This window comes from Cicer arietinum, chromosome 4, assembly GCF_000331145.2.
Source record: "Cicer arietinum cultivar CDC Frontier isolate Library 1 chromosome 4, Cicar.CDCFrontier_v2.0, whole genome shotgun sequence".
Lineage (NCBI taxonomy): Eukaryota > Viridiplantae > Streptophyta > Magnoliopsida > Fabales > Fabaceae > Cicer > Cicer arietinum.
The window spans coordinates 15,561,406-15,579,162 of record NC_021163.2 but is presented as its reverse complement, the minus strand read 5'-3'; the positions used below and the strand labels follow the sequence as shown (position 1 = coordinate 15,579,162).

General features: G+C 32.9%; 2 protein-coding genes and 1 non-coding gene across 3 annotated transcripts; 2 read left to right on the top strand and 1 right to left on the bottom strand.

The window, feature by feature from the left end:
* Positions 1–1,282: 1,282 nt before the first annotated feature.
* On the bottom strand, positions 1,283–9,672 carry LOC101511016 (uncharacterized). Its single transcript, XM_004496986.4, has 10 exons — positions 9,284–9,672; positions 7,502–7,579; positions 5,790–6,497; positions 5,524–5,626; positions 3,778–3,878; positions 3,501–3,675; positions 2,695–2,865; positions 2,508–2,608; positions 1,705–1,833; positions 1,283–1,570 (listed from the first exon to the last, which is right to left on the bottom strand). Exons 1-9 carry the CDS (start codon positions 9,503–9,505, stop codon positions 1,777–1,779), a joined length of 1,716 nt encoding a protein of 571 aa, XP_004497043.1. The 5' UTR covers positions 9,506–9,672; the 3' UTR covers positions 1,283–1,570; positions 1,705–1,776.
* Positions 9,673–11,872: 2,200 nt separating this feature from the next.
* Positions 11,873–11,946, top strand: TRNAN-GUU (transfer RNA asparagine (anticodon GUU)). Its single transcript has one exon. It is a non-coding gene; the product is annotated as a tRNA-Asn (tRNA).
* An 86-nt stretch (positions 11,947–12,032) lies between these two features.
* Positions 12,033–17,101, top strand: LOC101510468 (elongator complex protein 2). Its single transcript, XM_004496984.4, has 10 exons — positions 12,033–12,264; positions 12,359–12,446; positions 12,917–13,002; positions 13,307–13,460; positions 13,549–13,709; positions 13,823–14,494; positions 14,705–15,026; positions 15,625–15,842; positions 16,099–16,276; positions 16,461–17,101. The coding sequence occupies exons 1-10, from the start codon at positions 12,124–12,126 to the stop codon at positions 16,949–16,951; spliced, it is 2,511 nt and encodes an 836-aa protein (XP_004497041.1). The 5' UTR covers positions 12,033–12,123; the 3' UTR covers positions 16,952–17,101.
* Positions 17,102–17,757: the final 656 nt, after the last annotated feature.

The following is a 17,757-nucleotide window of genomic DNA, read 5'->3' as shown; positions in this document are numbered from 1 at the left end:
TATAAGTCATATAGCTTGTTAAGACGACTTGAGTTAAAAAAAGTAGACAACAAATATAAGTCATATATCTTGTTAAGACGATTTGAGTTAAAAAAAGTAGACGACTTGAGTTAAAAAAGTAGAGAACTAATATCTAACATTTAGGTGTAACGTTTGTTTTAATAAACAAAGGATTGATTTAGATATTTCTTGAGATGTCAAGATCAACAAAGGAGGGGCCCGTGAAGACAATGTAGAAGATGAAAACATTATTGAGATGTATGTTGCTGGCAAAGACTACATTTTTTATCTTCTTGCTCTCAACCTACACAAAGCCTAGCTACCTTTTTTTCTTCTACTAGTGACCCACATTGTGTGTCTGTTTCAACTTAGAAACCTGTTCCAAATTACTACCCCAAGCAAGCTAAATTTGCCTCCGGACCTCAAATGTTTTTGGAGATAATTGTTTTACATCGATTAACTATGTTTTTTTAGAATAAATAAAAGCCACTTAAACTATGCTTAAATTCTATTATTTGATTTTTCACATTTTTCAACTGTTATGAAACAGAAAGTACATTTTTAAAATTAATAAGAGATAGTATTTATCAATTAATTTTTTTTAAGTCACTATCTTTTTAGTGTGTATTTTATTTGGGATTTGCAAAATCTAAAAGGCTGCCTTGAACCACATTTTTCTAAAAACTAAAATGATTATTTACTCAATATAACATTGAGCGCATATTTTACTTACAATGTGATTGATAAAATCACGTTAATGATATGTTAATTCTCAATCTACTATAGTAAAAAACAAGAGTTAACCATTGGTGTGAATAGCTGCAGTATATACTTCTACATTGGATTGTTGATTTTTACTGAAAATTTGGATGACATAGCTCAACATCTCTGTATTCGTTATTTTATCATTTGTAGGGATGTCTTTCTTTACCAATTAATTTCACTCATTCATTTTTTTAAGCTAGAAATGATAAATTTGTTTTCAGCTAGAAATGATAAATTTGTTTTCAGCTAGAAATAACCAATCAGTGTAGAGTTTTCACAATATTCTCTACAAAAACATGATCAATCTTATATTTAATGTTATCGTTTGCGGAGGGCATGACACATGAGACCAAATATCCACCATTTTAAGTTGTCATTTCCGCCATTAGCGCCATGGCACCACCATCCTTCGCAAATTGGTAATAGCAGTTACTATAATCCACCATAGTGCCACAATGGTTGCTATTTAATAACACTATTCTGGCAGCTAGCAGTTCTCAGTGTACAAATACCACAATCAAGTAAACAAAATATCATCTATACCAATCGGTCAATACACATTCAAGAAACTTGGGCAGGTTGTATAAAAAAGTACTGTGTAAGATATTCTATACATAAATTATATAACAATTCAGCAACAATGCTGAAACTTTTTCTTACAGCCTATAATGATTTGTAATTCCTACCACTATATCCTTGGTAGTAATTCAGCCTTCAGATCCCTACCCTTCATTTCCATGGGTGGAAACAATGTGAAAACTTCATACTCCATTGCACAAAAGGTCTGATAAGTTCTTTTAACTTTCTGCATCATAATATTTACACGGTAAAAAAGATTAGATAACTAATCTTGTGAGTATCATCAACAGCCTCAGGTGAGTGCTGTGTAAGAGATATAAGGGGATGTAAAAATGGCAAATGGCAACAAGAAACTCATACCTGTTAGTAATTTAGTTATCAAGCATGACCAAAGAAGAATGTATTTGATGAATTGATGGTGGTTGGTGCACATCACTTGTCGTGACAACTAAGAAATTCAATTATACAGGGATATACCTGGTCCACAGCCTGCGCTCAATATATGCATAGAAAAACATCACAAAGAAAGCAGAAATAGGTTTTGAAAAAAATATACCAATTGTTTGTGTAAAAAATATCTTGATACAAGGGAAACAAGTAGTGCTTAAGTGAGACAGTTAAAAATGGAGGAAAGATCATAACAATGTATAAGGAAAATACATGGTAAGAATAGATGGACTGCCAGGACCTGAGGACAAAACTGAATAGGCCATAGGGATTAATCACAACATAAAATGAGTGAATAGTCATTTGGTCCCAAAAAGATATGAAGGCAACCATGTTGAGAAGGGAAAAGAGTTTTTTGGGCTAGACCTTGAAAAGTTGTAACCACACTAGTTATTGCATGTGAGATCTTCAATCAAAGAAAAATGACTTTGTCTAGGAACGAAGAGAAAGTCTTGCCACGTGGCCCTTAGCTACATGTGCATCTCCATCAACATTAGCTGACATTAATTGATGTAAAAACTAGTTTGACTGATGAAATAATCTGTCAGGAAACTTGTGAACATTAACAATTTCCATCTTTTAGGGACTTCCGATTCACCCCAATATTTTAGGGACTAAAATGACTATTTACGCAATATAACATTGGATGTTAATCAAGGACAATTTTCCGATCTAAAATAAACCTAACAACGAAAATAAAGGGAGTAAGGTAATACCAGTCTTCCTCCAACCAAATCATAATGAGCATAATGTGGGCCTTCAGGATCTCCAAAAAGTTTATAGGTAACCAGGTGCTCGGGAATTAGTTTAACGGTTTCTGCTCATAAAAAGCTGTTAAGAATATTCATCTCTTGAAAGCCCAACAGGCAACTAAAACATCTACATCTAGGATATGAAAAATACCTTCCACGGCTTCAGGTGGGCAAATCAGATCCTTGTCTCCAGCAACAGCTAAAATCGGTATATTGCTCTTGTGTAGATGCTCCTTGTAAAAAAATGTCCCATTCCTATTACATAAACCACGCTCTCGAAATGCTGTTGTGAGTTGTAAGAGAAGTTTTGCGGGTATGGTGCCTGACAGATGCAAAATATAATACAAAGGTGAAGAACAAATCTGTGTGCAATGCATATATGAGTCTTATAGTAGGCTAAAGAAGTTTTAATCCCAACTGTTTAGTTCAAAAAAATTGTATTCCACTCGATATGACACTAAATACACATGAGAAGAAATTATCTCTCTAATTTATATTTTCTTGAAAATAATAATAAAAGCCAAAGAATAATTCAATATTTGCATAATAGTATAATCCAATGGCCATGCTATTGCATCCAGGTCCTTTTAAACATCAAGTGTGCTTTGGAAATAAATTGAATCCAAATAATTACTAAAGAGGAATCAATAGTTTGCAATTTCACAATGACGGTTGTTAAATGTTAACAAAATTCTATTACTGATCCCAAAATAAACTATAAATACACTATACCCCATGCTACAATGCAACAACAAAATCTATGAACACGCCAACTTCAGCATGGGGTGAAATTCAAAAGAATGGGAAGGATCAAATCCCAAGTCTTGACAACTTGGTAATATTAATATGTCACGAGGGCTATGAAAATAACATGTCAAGAACTAACTTCCCTAAAAGCTTAACCAATTAGTAGAAGGCAGGTAAGTATTTTTAGATTGCTTAAGAATAGAAACTTACAGAAGTTATTCAAGACCAGCCTTTTATATAAATCAGGATCCATCATGCCCTCGGCAGAAATCAAAGTATTTAACCAGGTCAATGCATATGGTGAACGAGATGAAACCTCATAAGCTGCTGCCAACATTGCTCCTAAAGGAACAACAGGGACACTCAGAGCCTGTGCAGGATCTGCCTGTTTAAAAATAACTTAATTAATGCCTAACAGATATTTTGGCAAGTTAACCACTAAACCTATGGAGGGAGTAACAAGAAACAGATAAAACCATCCACTTACAAGTGGTACGAGTAACTTCAAAGTTGATTTGGATGATGTGTAGTCCAGAGATGATGCCAGTGTAACTACTGCAGCCAGTCTGGATTCTTTTCCTTCGGAACCTTGCATGACACACAATGATAATGAACGATAAATAACCTACGTATTTAATCTGTACATGTCTAAACAGATCAATATACATATGTCTCTCAATATGGAAAGGGGTGTGCTACCTGCAGACCTAGATTTATACCGCTATGTTCACTAATAAAAATATGCCACTGCGTATTGACAATATTTTTAAGAAGCTGCTATCATAGTTTAAATGCAATGAATACAGAGTAAGTAACCAGTGTATCGTGGATATACAGAAGGGTAGAAGTGGTTTAGGAGTAGCATTATTCTATGTAAGAAAGATAATCAGTGTTATCGAGATGCCAATAGACATAATTCATATTAAACCATAGTTTCACTAAAAAAAATAGAAAACAAACTCAAACTCGTCTTTGAAATCAACCAGTGTATTGATCATATGCTATACCAATGTATCGACTTAACCTCAGATAGTTCTAAAGTTTGATCTTTTTGTAATTCATCAAAAGATCTAGTTGTTTATGTATAAGACATTTTAAATGTCAATCAGGAACGTTCAAGTTGGGTTCAGAAATCGATATGGATTATTCACAACTAAGCAAGTGTGAAGAAAACTTGTAGAAGCCCTGCGAAGGAAAGTATATTAGATAAAATGACAGCCCAGTAGTTTGAGGTAGTTAAATAATTATTATAAGAATTTTTTTTTTGTCTCATTTATAAGAAAAGGTTACAACTTTTAAGATGTATTTATTATGAGAAAAAGAGACATGCACTGACAATGTAAAGGAGTTTTACATTGTCATCCAATCCAAATCACGTATTCTGCCAAATCATTTTACTTTACCCCACTTGAATGATATGACATGGCAAAATAAACAATTTTCATTGATTGTCAGTGTATGTCCATTGCACTTATTTATTATTTAAAAGGTTCTTTTACCCTCATTTTAAATATTTGTCATTTTTAATGTTAATGGGTGTATTTATTGTCTCAAATTCCTGTGAGGGTATATTTGAAAAACATTAAAAAAGTTACAACAATAAATAAATTCGTTGATTTTGATGTGTTTTTTTTGTTTTTCTTCTTATAATTAGGACAACGGGAGTATTAAATAGTGAACAATAAAATGCAATTAAAATTTTTAGGTCAAACCATTATGAAAGATTTAAATTTAAACTGTTTATCATTTGACATGATTATAGACTATATTGTGAGGTGTAGCCGACCCCACATTGTCTAAAAAGGCTTTAAAGGCTTTTTGTTATATCACTAGGGACTCAATCAAAACAACACAGGGACTAATGATTTTCACAGACAATTTTTTAGATGGCATTTTCCTCACAGTAAATACTGTACTAGTAAAAACCAATTCAAATTTCAAAGTCTTCAAATCTAATAACTGAATGAATGATAGTATATATGGTCAACCCAACAATAGAACAAAGATAACCTATCTGCCATAGATGGACAACTGGACATCATTGTAGTATCAGCTTACCATGGAAATTTTCAAATCCAAATCTACACCTTCGCCCACAATTTAAAAATGATTGACAATTACAGTTTAGACAATAATGGATGTTGATCAAGAGAGTAAGAAATAAGAAGATGATAACAAATAAAAGAATAAATGGTCTGTTGTGATTGGACACTATCAAAAGCTTGAAACTTACCAAACCGTGACAGCATTGAATATAGCAAGATGCCGCCCATGGAGTGTCCAATTGCAAGCAATTTTCCATCTTTCGGCTTGCTTTGTTTCATAATGTATTCTATCTGTATATATAAAACCAAAGTAGTCATATAAGATGTATGCAGCCAGAGAACGTTTCCTCTAAATATCACATAAAAGAAAGGGATTGCTATTCATATAATTGTTAACCACTGATAACAAAATTACGAATGTGTAACATTACAACATGATCAAATGTCACCTCACCGCTGCAGGAACATCTTCTTCCAAGTAATGATCAAAGTCCCAATTGTACTTCACCATCAAGTCCAGTTGCTTCTGAAAATCTTCTATTGTAGCAGTAAAGCGAGCTTGCAAATCAAATAATGGAGGAGAAACGGATAGCTGACCTGCCTCGATAATATCAACGAGCTTTTCACTCAGATCAGTTATTTGACTAGTAATACCAGAGCTTTGTCTCGTTTCCAACAAAGTTGCAAGCTTTCCCCTTACCTCATTGAATTGTTCATATAATGGAGAATCCACCAAAAGTTTGGAAATTTGATCAAGTAATTTGGCAGACATGACCTTAGATTGACTTTCACTAAGAAACCCAGAGACTCTTTCTGACAAATGCGTAAAAGTCTCAGTCAACGTAGCGACCAACTTTGATTCATCCCACGCAGTAGCTAACCTAGCTAGGTCTCCTATGACAGCCGCGTTCTCTGTTTCTACTCCTTCTGAGGCAGAATTGTAAGGTTCAGATACTGCACCAGATATGTTATCCAATTCCTTTTTTGAAGACACGGATCCATTGGTTGCACTTTCCAACACATCTTCCATCTTGTCAGATATTGCATGGGCAGATTGTTCAATATCTTCCGCGTTTGAACCCTGAAGACTCAACCCAGCTCCTCGTACTTCAAGAATCCAAGTCTCGAATCCTTGGCCAGACATGTGACGTGCAAAGGATGACTGCATCATTATCATATGTTAGTATGAAGCCAGAAAAAAAATGTAATGCTTGATAAAAATACAGCTAACCAGCTATGCTTGGAGAGTATAATTCACTACTAAACATAGTTTAATTTCAAAAATTAATACAGGAAAATGAAAATTTAACCAGAATGATACGGTGGAAGGAAAAAGACAGAATCAAAAGATGCATCTTCAGTGCATTCTTTAAGGGAAGAGGAATTCAGAATTTCGCTATTGATGTGCAATTTAAAACAGTATATTAGTTCAAAAACTAAAAAGTTTCTGGTTCCTGTGTTCATAAACATTGCCATCGTACTGTAAGATTTTATATCCATAATTTCTAATGCTAAAGAAAAATATTTGAGTGTGAAAATATACAGGAACAAAGGGACATGCATAAAAGTATGTCATAACATCACCACAGAGAATTAATCATTTGATTGCTGTACCTGGGATGTGACACTTTACTTACATTGAATCAACGAATTAACCAATTTCACATGCCTAAAAACAAATTCAGGTTCGTAGTTGCCGATTTAACCAATGACAAGTTTATCAGCCCAAGCAACTAATCTTCCAAAACAATGATAAAATGCAACAACAGTAAAATCCTATCCCACTAGGTGTATCTGTTGTGTGGATCGGACGACATCATAATTTTCTATCATGTATTAAGTTTGAATAATATATAGACTATTTGCCTCACCTATACTTTTTCTTGCTCTTTGCCTATCTCTAACTATTAGACTATCCTCTATCAGATCAACCTTCATTACCTGTGTTTCTTTATGTCTTCTTATGATAAAACACAAACACCAACGAATTTTGAGATGCAAAAATTGAAAATGAAAGAAGACTACAGGAAAGAAGGACAAATAGACTCAAAGGGAAACTACATTGAAAACGCAAACAGACAAAATGCACAATTATGAAGGAGGGATCTAAGAAAATTCAAGATGCAAATAAGGTTACTAGAAAAGTGAGAATAAGAGGTTGATTACCCTAGGGGAAAGGTCGTATCCAACGGCATTAGTCCCCACTCCTGACAAGAGCAGCAGAGGATGATTCCTGGGAGGTGCCTGTGAGACAAGTATTGAATTCAATTTCAATTTTTAGAAAAGAAGAGATCATAAATCTTGATACACTCAAAACCCTTAATAACTTTTACAAAGGATAAATTTTATCAAACCATATATGTGAAATTATGAATTTAAAAAGTTCTAAAAAAATAGTCGGCAATAGTTCTTTGAGTTCAAAAACCAATTAACATTTTATCGCACCACTTAATTTTAACTTACAATATGTTATTCAAAATATGCGTATAATTTTATGAATTTAATTACTATGCACCGACCGTGCAAAAAAAATATTAATCATGTATCACCATGCAAATATTTGTGGAGATATTTTGAGAAATAATGTTATGACAAGACATAACTGTGAAATATGATTGGACATTTGTAAAACTGGTTTACATTATCACTACATAGTTTTATTGACAGAAATTATCACTGCATAGTTACTAAGCTCAATGTTTACTATTATAGACCACATCTAATGAATGTCTAAATTATCTTAGATTTTAACATGCATGTTCAAGATAATATCACTTAAATCAAGTGTTGAATTGGTCAATATTGCATTCCATAAAAACTTAATACTGGTGTAAGTGTCTAATTTAAACCTAGTATCAATGAACAGAGTTTTATTAATGGTGAATTCTATTAACGCATTAGGGTGCCTTGAACACTTCCAAATTTATAATGTTTTACAAAAGTTATTAACTAGTTGATAGATCATTGCACAAAGTATAATATACCATGACCATCTAAATAATAAAGTTCCACAATGACCAGTAAGATCCTCCATGGATTTAATTGTCATGCATTGTAAATGTAAAAAGTTTTACACTGTCAGCATATCACAAACATCAAAATATGTGACATTAAAAATAATTATGATAAAAGCCAAACGATTAAATGATCGGACGATTATGATTAACTGATAGCGTAAAATATCTTTACCCTGTCGGTGCATACAATTAACTCCTAAATATAATGGATTTAAAAGAGATGCATTGTATGACCAAAAACAAAGGAGATGCATTGTCAGTGTAAACTTGTTTACACTGACAACCAATAATAACTCGCGTCGAATAAAACATTTAATAATTGTCTTTAATTTAAAAATCCTTAATATAATGTGGCAGATTGAATGACTATGATTCGAGGATGGAACTTTACATCATCATTGAACTACCTTTAAACTCAAATATAATTACAATATCTCAATAAATTTAGAGTTTAATTTGTATGGACAGTGTAAATATTTTACGTCAGCACATCACAACCACCCGTGTTCATTACTTTAAAGTGGTTAAAATACAAGTCAAATATTTTTTACCATCGAATGGTTGTGTAAAAATTATTTACACGGATGGTGCATATAAATTATATCCATAAATTTATACGCCTAAGAAAATAATGAGTCTTTAAGTCATAGCTCAAGTAAAATGTTGATATTGTTAGATTGGACTTCATATTTGGGATATTAATCGGGACTTTGCAGTTGTATGAGATAATTACGTTGGTATTTATTACCTCTACTAAGACAACAAAAAATCTAATAAAAAATAAAATCATGTGATTTAAGAAGTTGAATTCAATAGCCTAATTTTGTATTCTACAATAGAATATATGAAATTTTGAATACTAAGCAAGTGTGAGCCAATAGTGATCCCATGTATGTGTGAAGGATGGAACAATTGAAAGTGAAGAAGAAACCTGAGGAGAAGGGAAGTAACGCCAGAGGGCGAGTTTCCAATCGGAATTGGAGACGGTGACATAGTGAAGTTCGTCCGCGGTGCAAATGGAGGGCTTATCGTGGACGGTGGTGGAGAAAGCTCTAAGACGAAAAGGGGCGGTGGCGCGTGGGAGAGATCGGAAGGTTGAAGAAACTTTGTAGATAGAATAGATTGGATCGTAGTGGATGATTCCCAATCCCATATTAAACACTCACAAGACAAACAACGTCGTTGATTTCGTTTCGCTACTTTTTATTTGTTAGTCCTCTTGTTTTTTGTGTCTCAAATTTCAATTTTGGAATTATCGCACTCCAATTGTTATGGCGGTTGACACTGCCACGATTTTTTTTTATTCTTTTTTTATTTTTTGACTCAACTGCCACGATTAAATTTAGCGCTTTGGAAATTTGGAATTCGGATTCAACCAACTAAATAAATATTCAGTATAAACTTGTAGAACTCCCGTATCTTATTTTAAAAAAAAAATATTATTATAAATTAATTTATACATTTTTATAGTTGTAATTAAATTTTTATAGTTTTCTGATTAATATTACCTCCATCGTTTTCACATTGGTATTTGATTAATATTTCATGACTTGTTTCGTGACTTTTTTTATCTAAAACCTACTGTATTAATCAGTCATTAAACAGAGAAGACTAAAGTTTTAGCATGAAATATCAGTGTTAATTCAGTTGCTAATTTATTCTCATAGCCTTGTTGTTTTTTGAAATGTTGGTGCTATCTGGAGATGATAATATGGATTATGTTATTTAGTTACTACATTTGGATATTTAATTGGGTATGTTTATATACATAACTCATTTTATAATTGTTATTCTTAAACCATAACTTAAATTATAAAATAATGATGTTGTTAGATTCAACATCATATTATAAAATAAAAAGATAATTCAAATAATATTACTATTTAATAAATATTAAATAAATGTCTTCAACTCAACACTGGAAATATTTATTGAATAAATCTCACCAATAATTTAATAGTATTATGTTTCAATACAGTACAATTTATGATATATGACTTATAAAAAATGAAGAAGGAGATAAATGGTGCTCTTATGGTCTTCCTTCTTCACAAACACTCAAAAACTTATCACCATGAACAGAATGTCTATTTAACTAGATGTTAAATAGCTTAAGTAACCACACCATTATAAATATTTTTATGCTGACTAATAATTAATATTTGTTATTAGAAAAAATAGTGGGTTATTGATAAAAATTTGAAATCACATTATCAAATATTTAATGTCATTTGAATTTTCACCCGTCAATTGATTTACTAAAGTTGATTGACATAGTTTATTACCTGTGACAATTGATTTTTTAATTTTTTTTTCCTCGTATTTCCATGCAACATAGTAGAAATTAAAATTCGATTGCACTATGTTAAATTATTTTCGACTTCAACGGTTGAATCCCATGCAACATAGTAGAAATTAAAATTCGATTGCACTATGTTAAATTATTTTCGACTTCAACAGTTGAATCGCAAATTAAAGATATAAATTATTTAAAACTAATTGTTATTATCAAGTTCTAAAACAATTATCGATATATGTTTTGAACATGAAAGATATGTTGATATACGTCTTTGAACATTACAAATATTATGTAATTAGTTACCGTCACATCTAGTAACGAGACAAGGTTTTTTCTTAAATTTAAATGAATTTTGCCTGTATAAACACACAATTTATGCATTAATATGATCCTTTTTTTTATCATTCTAAGATGTAATATTTTTTTAATAAAACAAAATGTAATTAAATTTAAGATTAATTATTATCGCGATCTCTTAACTTAATTTTAGATAACACTTCCGTCATTTATCTTTTTTTTTTTTTCTTTTGATTTGGTTTTTTATTTAATTTTAAGTAACAATTTAATTATTTTATTTATTAAAATATCAATAATGTTATCTTTTATTTTACAAAAATTCAAAAAATTCATAAACTCATATTTTATGAATTTATTTGAATATTTGAGTTATGCATTTTATGAATGCATGATTTTTTTTTTAAATTAATATTACATTCTATGGTTTTTGTTTGAAGATTTGATGGATTTTTTAAGTTTATGAAAATAAATGATAATATTATTTTAAGATATATATGATCAAATTATTACTTAAAATTTAATAAATGACTAAATTGAGAAAAAAATAGATAAATAATTAAAGTGTTACATGAAATTAAGTTAAAGAACCATTTGAGCAATTATAACTAAAATTTATTTTCTTCATGAATTCATATTTGTAATGGGTGAATCCATGCTAATAAAAATTTAAATTATTATGAAAATATATATATATATAATATATATCGTATTATACGTTGCAAATACAATACATTGTTTTATTATTTAGTGTGATACCTTTTTACCTAAATTTAAAATACTCACAGATATTCACATACATCCATTATTTATACAAGTATCTATAAATGTTTATTTTATTTGACTTAAAAATACAAAAAAAAATATTTTATCAAATCCAACTGATTTTCGTTTTCAAATATTTATAATTAGCTCTAAATATTAACAGCTGGAATAGCTCAGTTGGTTAGAGCGTGTGGCTGTTAACCACAAGGTCGGAGGTTCAACCCCTCCTTCTAGCGTTATTTTTTTGTTTTTTTCAATTATGCGGATTGGCCCACCTTTAGTGGGCTGAAACCCCAACCCATTTCCTGGCCCAACTCTCTTTTTTCTTTCGAATCATCGTCGCCGCGACGTTTTTCTCGCCTGAGAATCTTTGCACACAAAACCCCTCTCTCTCCCTCTCTCTCTATGTGACAATGCATGGTGATGGAGAAGTTGAAGTGAAAAGGGTATTTATTGGAGCAGGATGCAACAGAATAGTCAACAACGTTTCATGGGGCGCTTCTGGCTTGGTTTCATTCGGCGCTCAAAACGCCGTTGCAATTTTCTCTCCCAAGGTCCCTTTTTTCACTCTCCTCTACTTCCCCAATTAATATTTTCAATGACCCTTTTTCTTTAATTTTTGTTCTCTTCTATTTTGTGTTTTTGCAGACTGCTCAAATTTTGACCACTCTTCCTGGTCACAAAGCTGTTGTGAATTGCACCCATTGGCTCCCAACTAGCAAATTTCTTTTTAAAGGTGCACTCTTTCTCAATCTCTAATTAAATTCAAGTACACAAGTTATTGTTTTTACAACCGCAGAGTTATACTTGGATTATTAGGCTATTTTGCATAACTACCGAATTGGTTTGAAATTATTGTACACTTGTTTGAATTTTAGGGCCCTATTTGGGTAAACAACTTAATTAAATAGGTATAGCTTAATAGTTTATCATATAAGTGCTTATATATAAACTATCTCTATTACAAAAGATAAATGATTCAAACCGTTTTTCATGTAAGTTATAGGCTATTCTCGTAAGCTACTCTAGAAAGTTTATGGAAATAAACTGAAAAACAGTTTATGGGCGTCTCATAAGTGGTTTCTATAAATTATGCCAATATGTCTCACAAGTGTTTATGCAATATGTTAGCTCAAGTAAACCAATCCAAACCAACACTAAAAATGTTATTAACCATTAATATCCGCCCTCTCCTTCTATACACAGCAAAAGAATTGGAGTTGCATTATTTGCTTTCTGGAGATGCTGATGGTGTTATTATTCTGTGGGAATTGTCCCTTGTTGATGGAAAGGTACATCCCGTTTCATTGTTTTCTTGCTTCCTTACTCTCTCAATTATGTTTAAAAAAACCTTATGAGAGTAATGTTGTCAAATATCAGCTATAGTGTAGCGGGATTTGAATAAATCGTTATTGTTCTGCAACACTATTTAGTATCAAGTTTTTGAAAACGGCTATAACAATATAGTGTAGCATAATTTGAATAAATCGCTATTTTCTGCAATCCGCAATTTGACAAAACTGTATGAGAGACACTTGTTACTTGGTAGCTTTTATTTAGTGTTTCATGTATATTTCTAATTTTTTATGTTCATAGTGGAGGCAAGTGAGACAAGTACCAAAATCACACGACAAAGGGGTTACTTGCATTAATGGAATTATGGTTTCTCAAACTGATGCAATGTTTGCATCTACTTCTTCAGATGGTACTGTTTGTGTTTGGGAACTTGTATTTCCACTGATAATTGGCGGTAAGCCCTAATTTCCAATGACAAAAATGTTTACTGTTATGTTTGTACGTGTACTCTACATTAATCAAGACTTGCTCCACAATTATAGGTGACTGTAAATTATCATGCCTGGACCATTTCTCTGTTGGTTCTAAATCTATGGTAGCCCTATCGATGGCGGAACTTCCTGGAGATTGTGGTCAAATTGTCCTTGCAATGGGAGGATTGGATAACAAGATTCACCTATACTGTGGTGGAAGGACTGGAAAGGTATCTTTGTTGCATAATTATATATTACTTGCATGAACTTTCAGTTCCTTATATTTTTCTTTTTGGGTGTTTGTATAATTAATCTTATACTTTTCTTTTACCTATGAACCCAGTTTGTACATGCATGCCAGCTAAAAGGGCATACTGATTGGATCCGGAGTTTGGATTTCTCATTACCTATAAGCATCGACGGGGAAGTAAACAATATTTTTCTGGTAAGTTCATCCCAAGATAAATGCATACGAATTTGGAAGATGGCATTACGTAGCTCTATTCCCGATGGGCACGGCATATACATGAAGGAAGAAACAAGCTTAGCGTCCTATATAGAAGGTCCTGTACTTCTGGCTGGTTTGGCCTCTTTTCAGATATCCTTAGAATCTCTTTTAATCGGACATGAGGATTGGGTATATTCAGTAGCGTGGCAGCCCCCTTTGGCTGCATCCGCGGACGGGGATGCCTATTATCAACCACAAAGTATTTTATCTGCATCCATGGACAAGACTATGATGGTCTGGCAGCCTGAAAAGACTTCTGGTGTGTGGATGAATGTGGTCACTGTTGGCGAACTAAGCCACTGTGCTCTCGGGTTCTATGGTGGTCATTGGAGCCCAAATGGAGATTCAATTTTAGCTCATGGATATGGTGGATCTTTCCATCTTTGGAAAAATGTCGGTGACGACAACTGGATGACACAAAAGGTTCCCTCTGGTCATTTTGCATCGGTGACTGATATAGCATGGGGTAGATCTGGTGATTACATCATATCAGCCAGTCATGACCAGGTATTCAAAAATACTATGTTCACAAAAGCTTTACTATTGATCTGCGGTTGTGTCTGTTAATTTATCTCTGATGATTTTATATATGAAATCACATTTTATAATTTGATAATGCCTTCTTATATGTTGTCTAATTAGTGTTAGAACATTGGTTTTATAAATTATTCTTCTTTGAAGAGAAATTTCAATTTTTCTTTTCTGTGAAAATTGCAGACAACTAGAATTTATGCTCCGTGGAAAGTTGAGGCTTCTCTCCAAGATGGAGAATTTTGGTACGAGATTGGCCGCCCTCAGGTTCATGGTCATGATATAAATTGTATGACAGTTGTTCATAGTAAGGGGAATCATCGTTTTGTTGGTGGAGCTGACGAGAAAGTTGCTAGAGTGTTTGAAGCCCCATTATCATTTTTGAAAACATTAAGTAATGCCACGCTGCAGAAGTCTTGTTATTCTGATGATGACTTGACAAATGTTCAGATTTTGGGTGCAAATATGTCGGCTCTTGGGCTATCACAAAAACCTATTTATGTTCAAGGTCAGTTATTTTTTGTGAAGTAGATATTTTTAGTGATGTGATGCATAGTAGGTAGATCTTGACATCATATTTTCGAATGTCGGTGCTCTTTCCCATTGTTATCTGCTAGTGTTAACTTTGAATGCAACAGTATTTGGTTGCAGACTCGTAGTTGATTAATATGGAAAGACTAGACTCGATAGGATTATGATTGACAACATTAGAGAGAGAGTTGAGGTAGCACCCAAAGTAGAAAGGATGGTGGAAACTTGGCTTAGGTGGTTTGGGAGAGAAGACTTGTAGATTATGTAGTAAGGGAAGTAACTCAATTGGAGGGTAGTCAAATTGCTAGAGGCAACGGAAGATCTATTAAGATCAATAAGTTGGATAGAGATGTGAATGTGATAAATGACAACATTATAGTGCTGTTTGTTCCATGTAACCGACTCTACCTAGTGGGATAAGACTTGGTTGTTGTTGTAGTGAAAGAAGGGCTGGTAAACTAAATCCCATGTTTTATTTTCCTATGTTAATATTGAACTTTTAAAACAATTATATATCTGTTCTGGTTTATTGGTCTCTTAAAAGTTTGAAATTTGTGGATTATTCTACATTGCAGCTGTACATGAGACCCCTGATAAAAATGGGATTGATGGTCTCGACACCTTTGAAACTGTCCCCGACGCAGTTCCAACTGTGTTCACTGAACCTCCAATTGAAGATCAACTTGCATGGCACACACTCTGGCCTGAATCACATAAACTTTATGGTCATGGAAATGAGCTATTTTCTTTATGTTGTGATCATAAGGGTGAGCTTGTTGCTTCTTCATGTAAGGTATGCACTGTTAATTTAACTACAGAAGATTTTGTTATTTCTTCATATATGATTTGAGCAACTATATTCTGCAAATATTGTGTTATTTCTTCATTCCAATTTCTAATGCCTTTTTTCCAACATTGGATATATACATTTACTTAAACCAAGTCGGCATAGATTGTTCTGGTTGCCAATTTATCTCCTTTGTACACCTCTATCACTGATATTTCTACATTATTTGGTAACTGTTGCACATATAATTTATGCATTGCAGGCACAATCTACAGCTGTAGCAGAGGTATGGCTTTGGCAGGTTGGTTCATGGAAAGCAGTTGGCCACTTGCAATCTCATAGCTTAACAGTGACACAGATGGAATTCTCACACGATGACAACTTTCTTTTGACTGTCTCAAGGGATCGCCAGTTCTCGGTTTTTACAATCACAAGATCAGGTAGAAGTTAAATATAAATATATAATTGCTGAATATTTCAAAATCAAAGCTGAATGTTTAAGCTATTTAGAAGCTAAATATTTCAAAATCGTTTATTTGTATTCATTTAGTACTGCAAATTGCAATAGTTGCATGTTTCTTATAAATTTTCGCAACTCAACATAAGTATAATTGTGGTTTGTAGGCACAGGTGAAATTAGTTATACTCTTCTTGCGAGACAGGAGGGACACAAGCGGATTATCTGGTCATGTTCTTGGAACGCGCACGGCCATGAATTTGCGACAGGTTCACGTGACAAGACAGTGAAAATCTGGGCTGTCGAGAAGGAATCATCAGTAAGGCAGCTTATGACTTTACCTCAATTTACAAGTAGCGTGACAGCATTGTCTTGGACTGGTCACCCTGATCGAAGAAACAATGGACTTCTAGCCGTTGGAATGGAAAACGGCCAAATTGAATTGTGGAATCTGTCCTATAAAAGACAAGGCGATGGAAGCATTGTTGTACCAGATTTCGGCGCTGCGCTTCTTGTTCGTGTAGATCCTTTTATATGCCATGCCTCTACAGTAAACCGTCTGGCATGGAGGAAAAATGAGGAAGATCACAAGAGTCTGCAACTTGCTTCTTGTGGAGCTGATAATTGCGTAAGAGTGTTTGATGTAACTGTTGAGTAATTAGATTATAGTGTCTTCCCCTTCTTTTTTGATATATCTGTAGAATATTTTTTTATTCATAGATATGAAAGTACTTCCATATGAATTATGATTATCACGTGATTATGAAAGTATTTTTCGGCATATAAATGTGTCGAATTGTTTATGGCTTTTGAAGAGTGTTGTGGTAAGTGATAACACTTAATTATCGTAAAAATGATAATATTTAATTATAATTATAATCATTAGATAAAAATTAAGAATCCAAGACTGATCCTAAAATCTCATGTGACAAGTATGCTATCATTGGAAAATTCTATCCACACCTGTCAGCAATGGGCCACTTTGTTATGTATAAATAAACAAAACGTCAAAACCAAACATTTGCCATTAGCTGCATTGGTTTAAAGTTGTTAGCTCAAGTCTAATTGACAACTATTTTATTGATTGAATTGGATTTTTTTTTTCTAATTAAAAAACATAGAAGAAAATGATATGCAAAGTTGTTAATGGTCTTGCAGCGATTGAGAATTATTCTCCCATCTGATTTCTAATGGTCGTTATGAATTACTAAATAAAGTTGTTAATCTTTTTCCAAATTTTTTTGGGTACAATAATTCTTTTCCCATTTCTTTAATATCCACTATGAAGATTGAATTCCCAATTATATGCTTCAAATATCACATTGAAAATATGTAACCCTAATGATGCCTTTTATGATAAAGTATGCCATTGTATGTCTATTTAGATGGTCTCAAGATGTTACATTTGAGCGTGGTGTTAGTTGAGTTTATCCGAAATGTAGTAAGAATATGACAACGACGCTC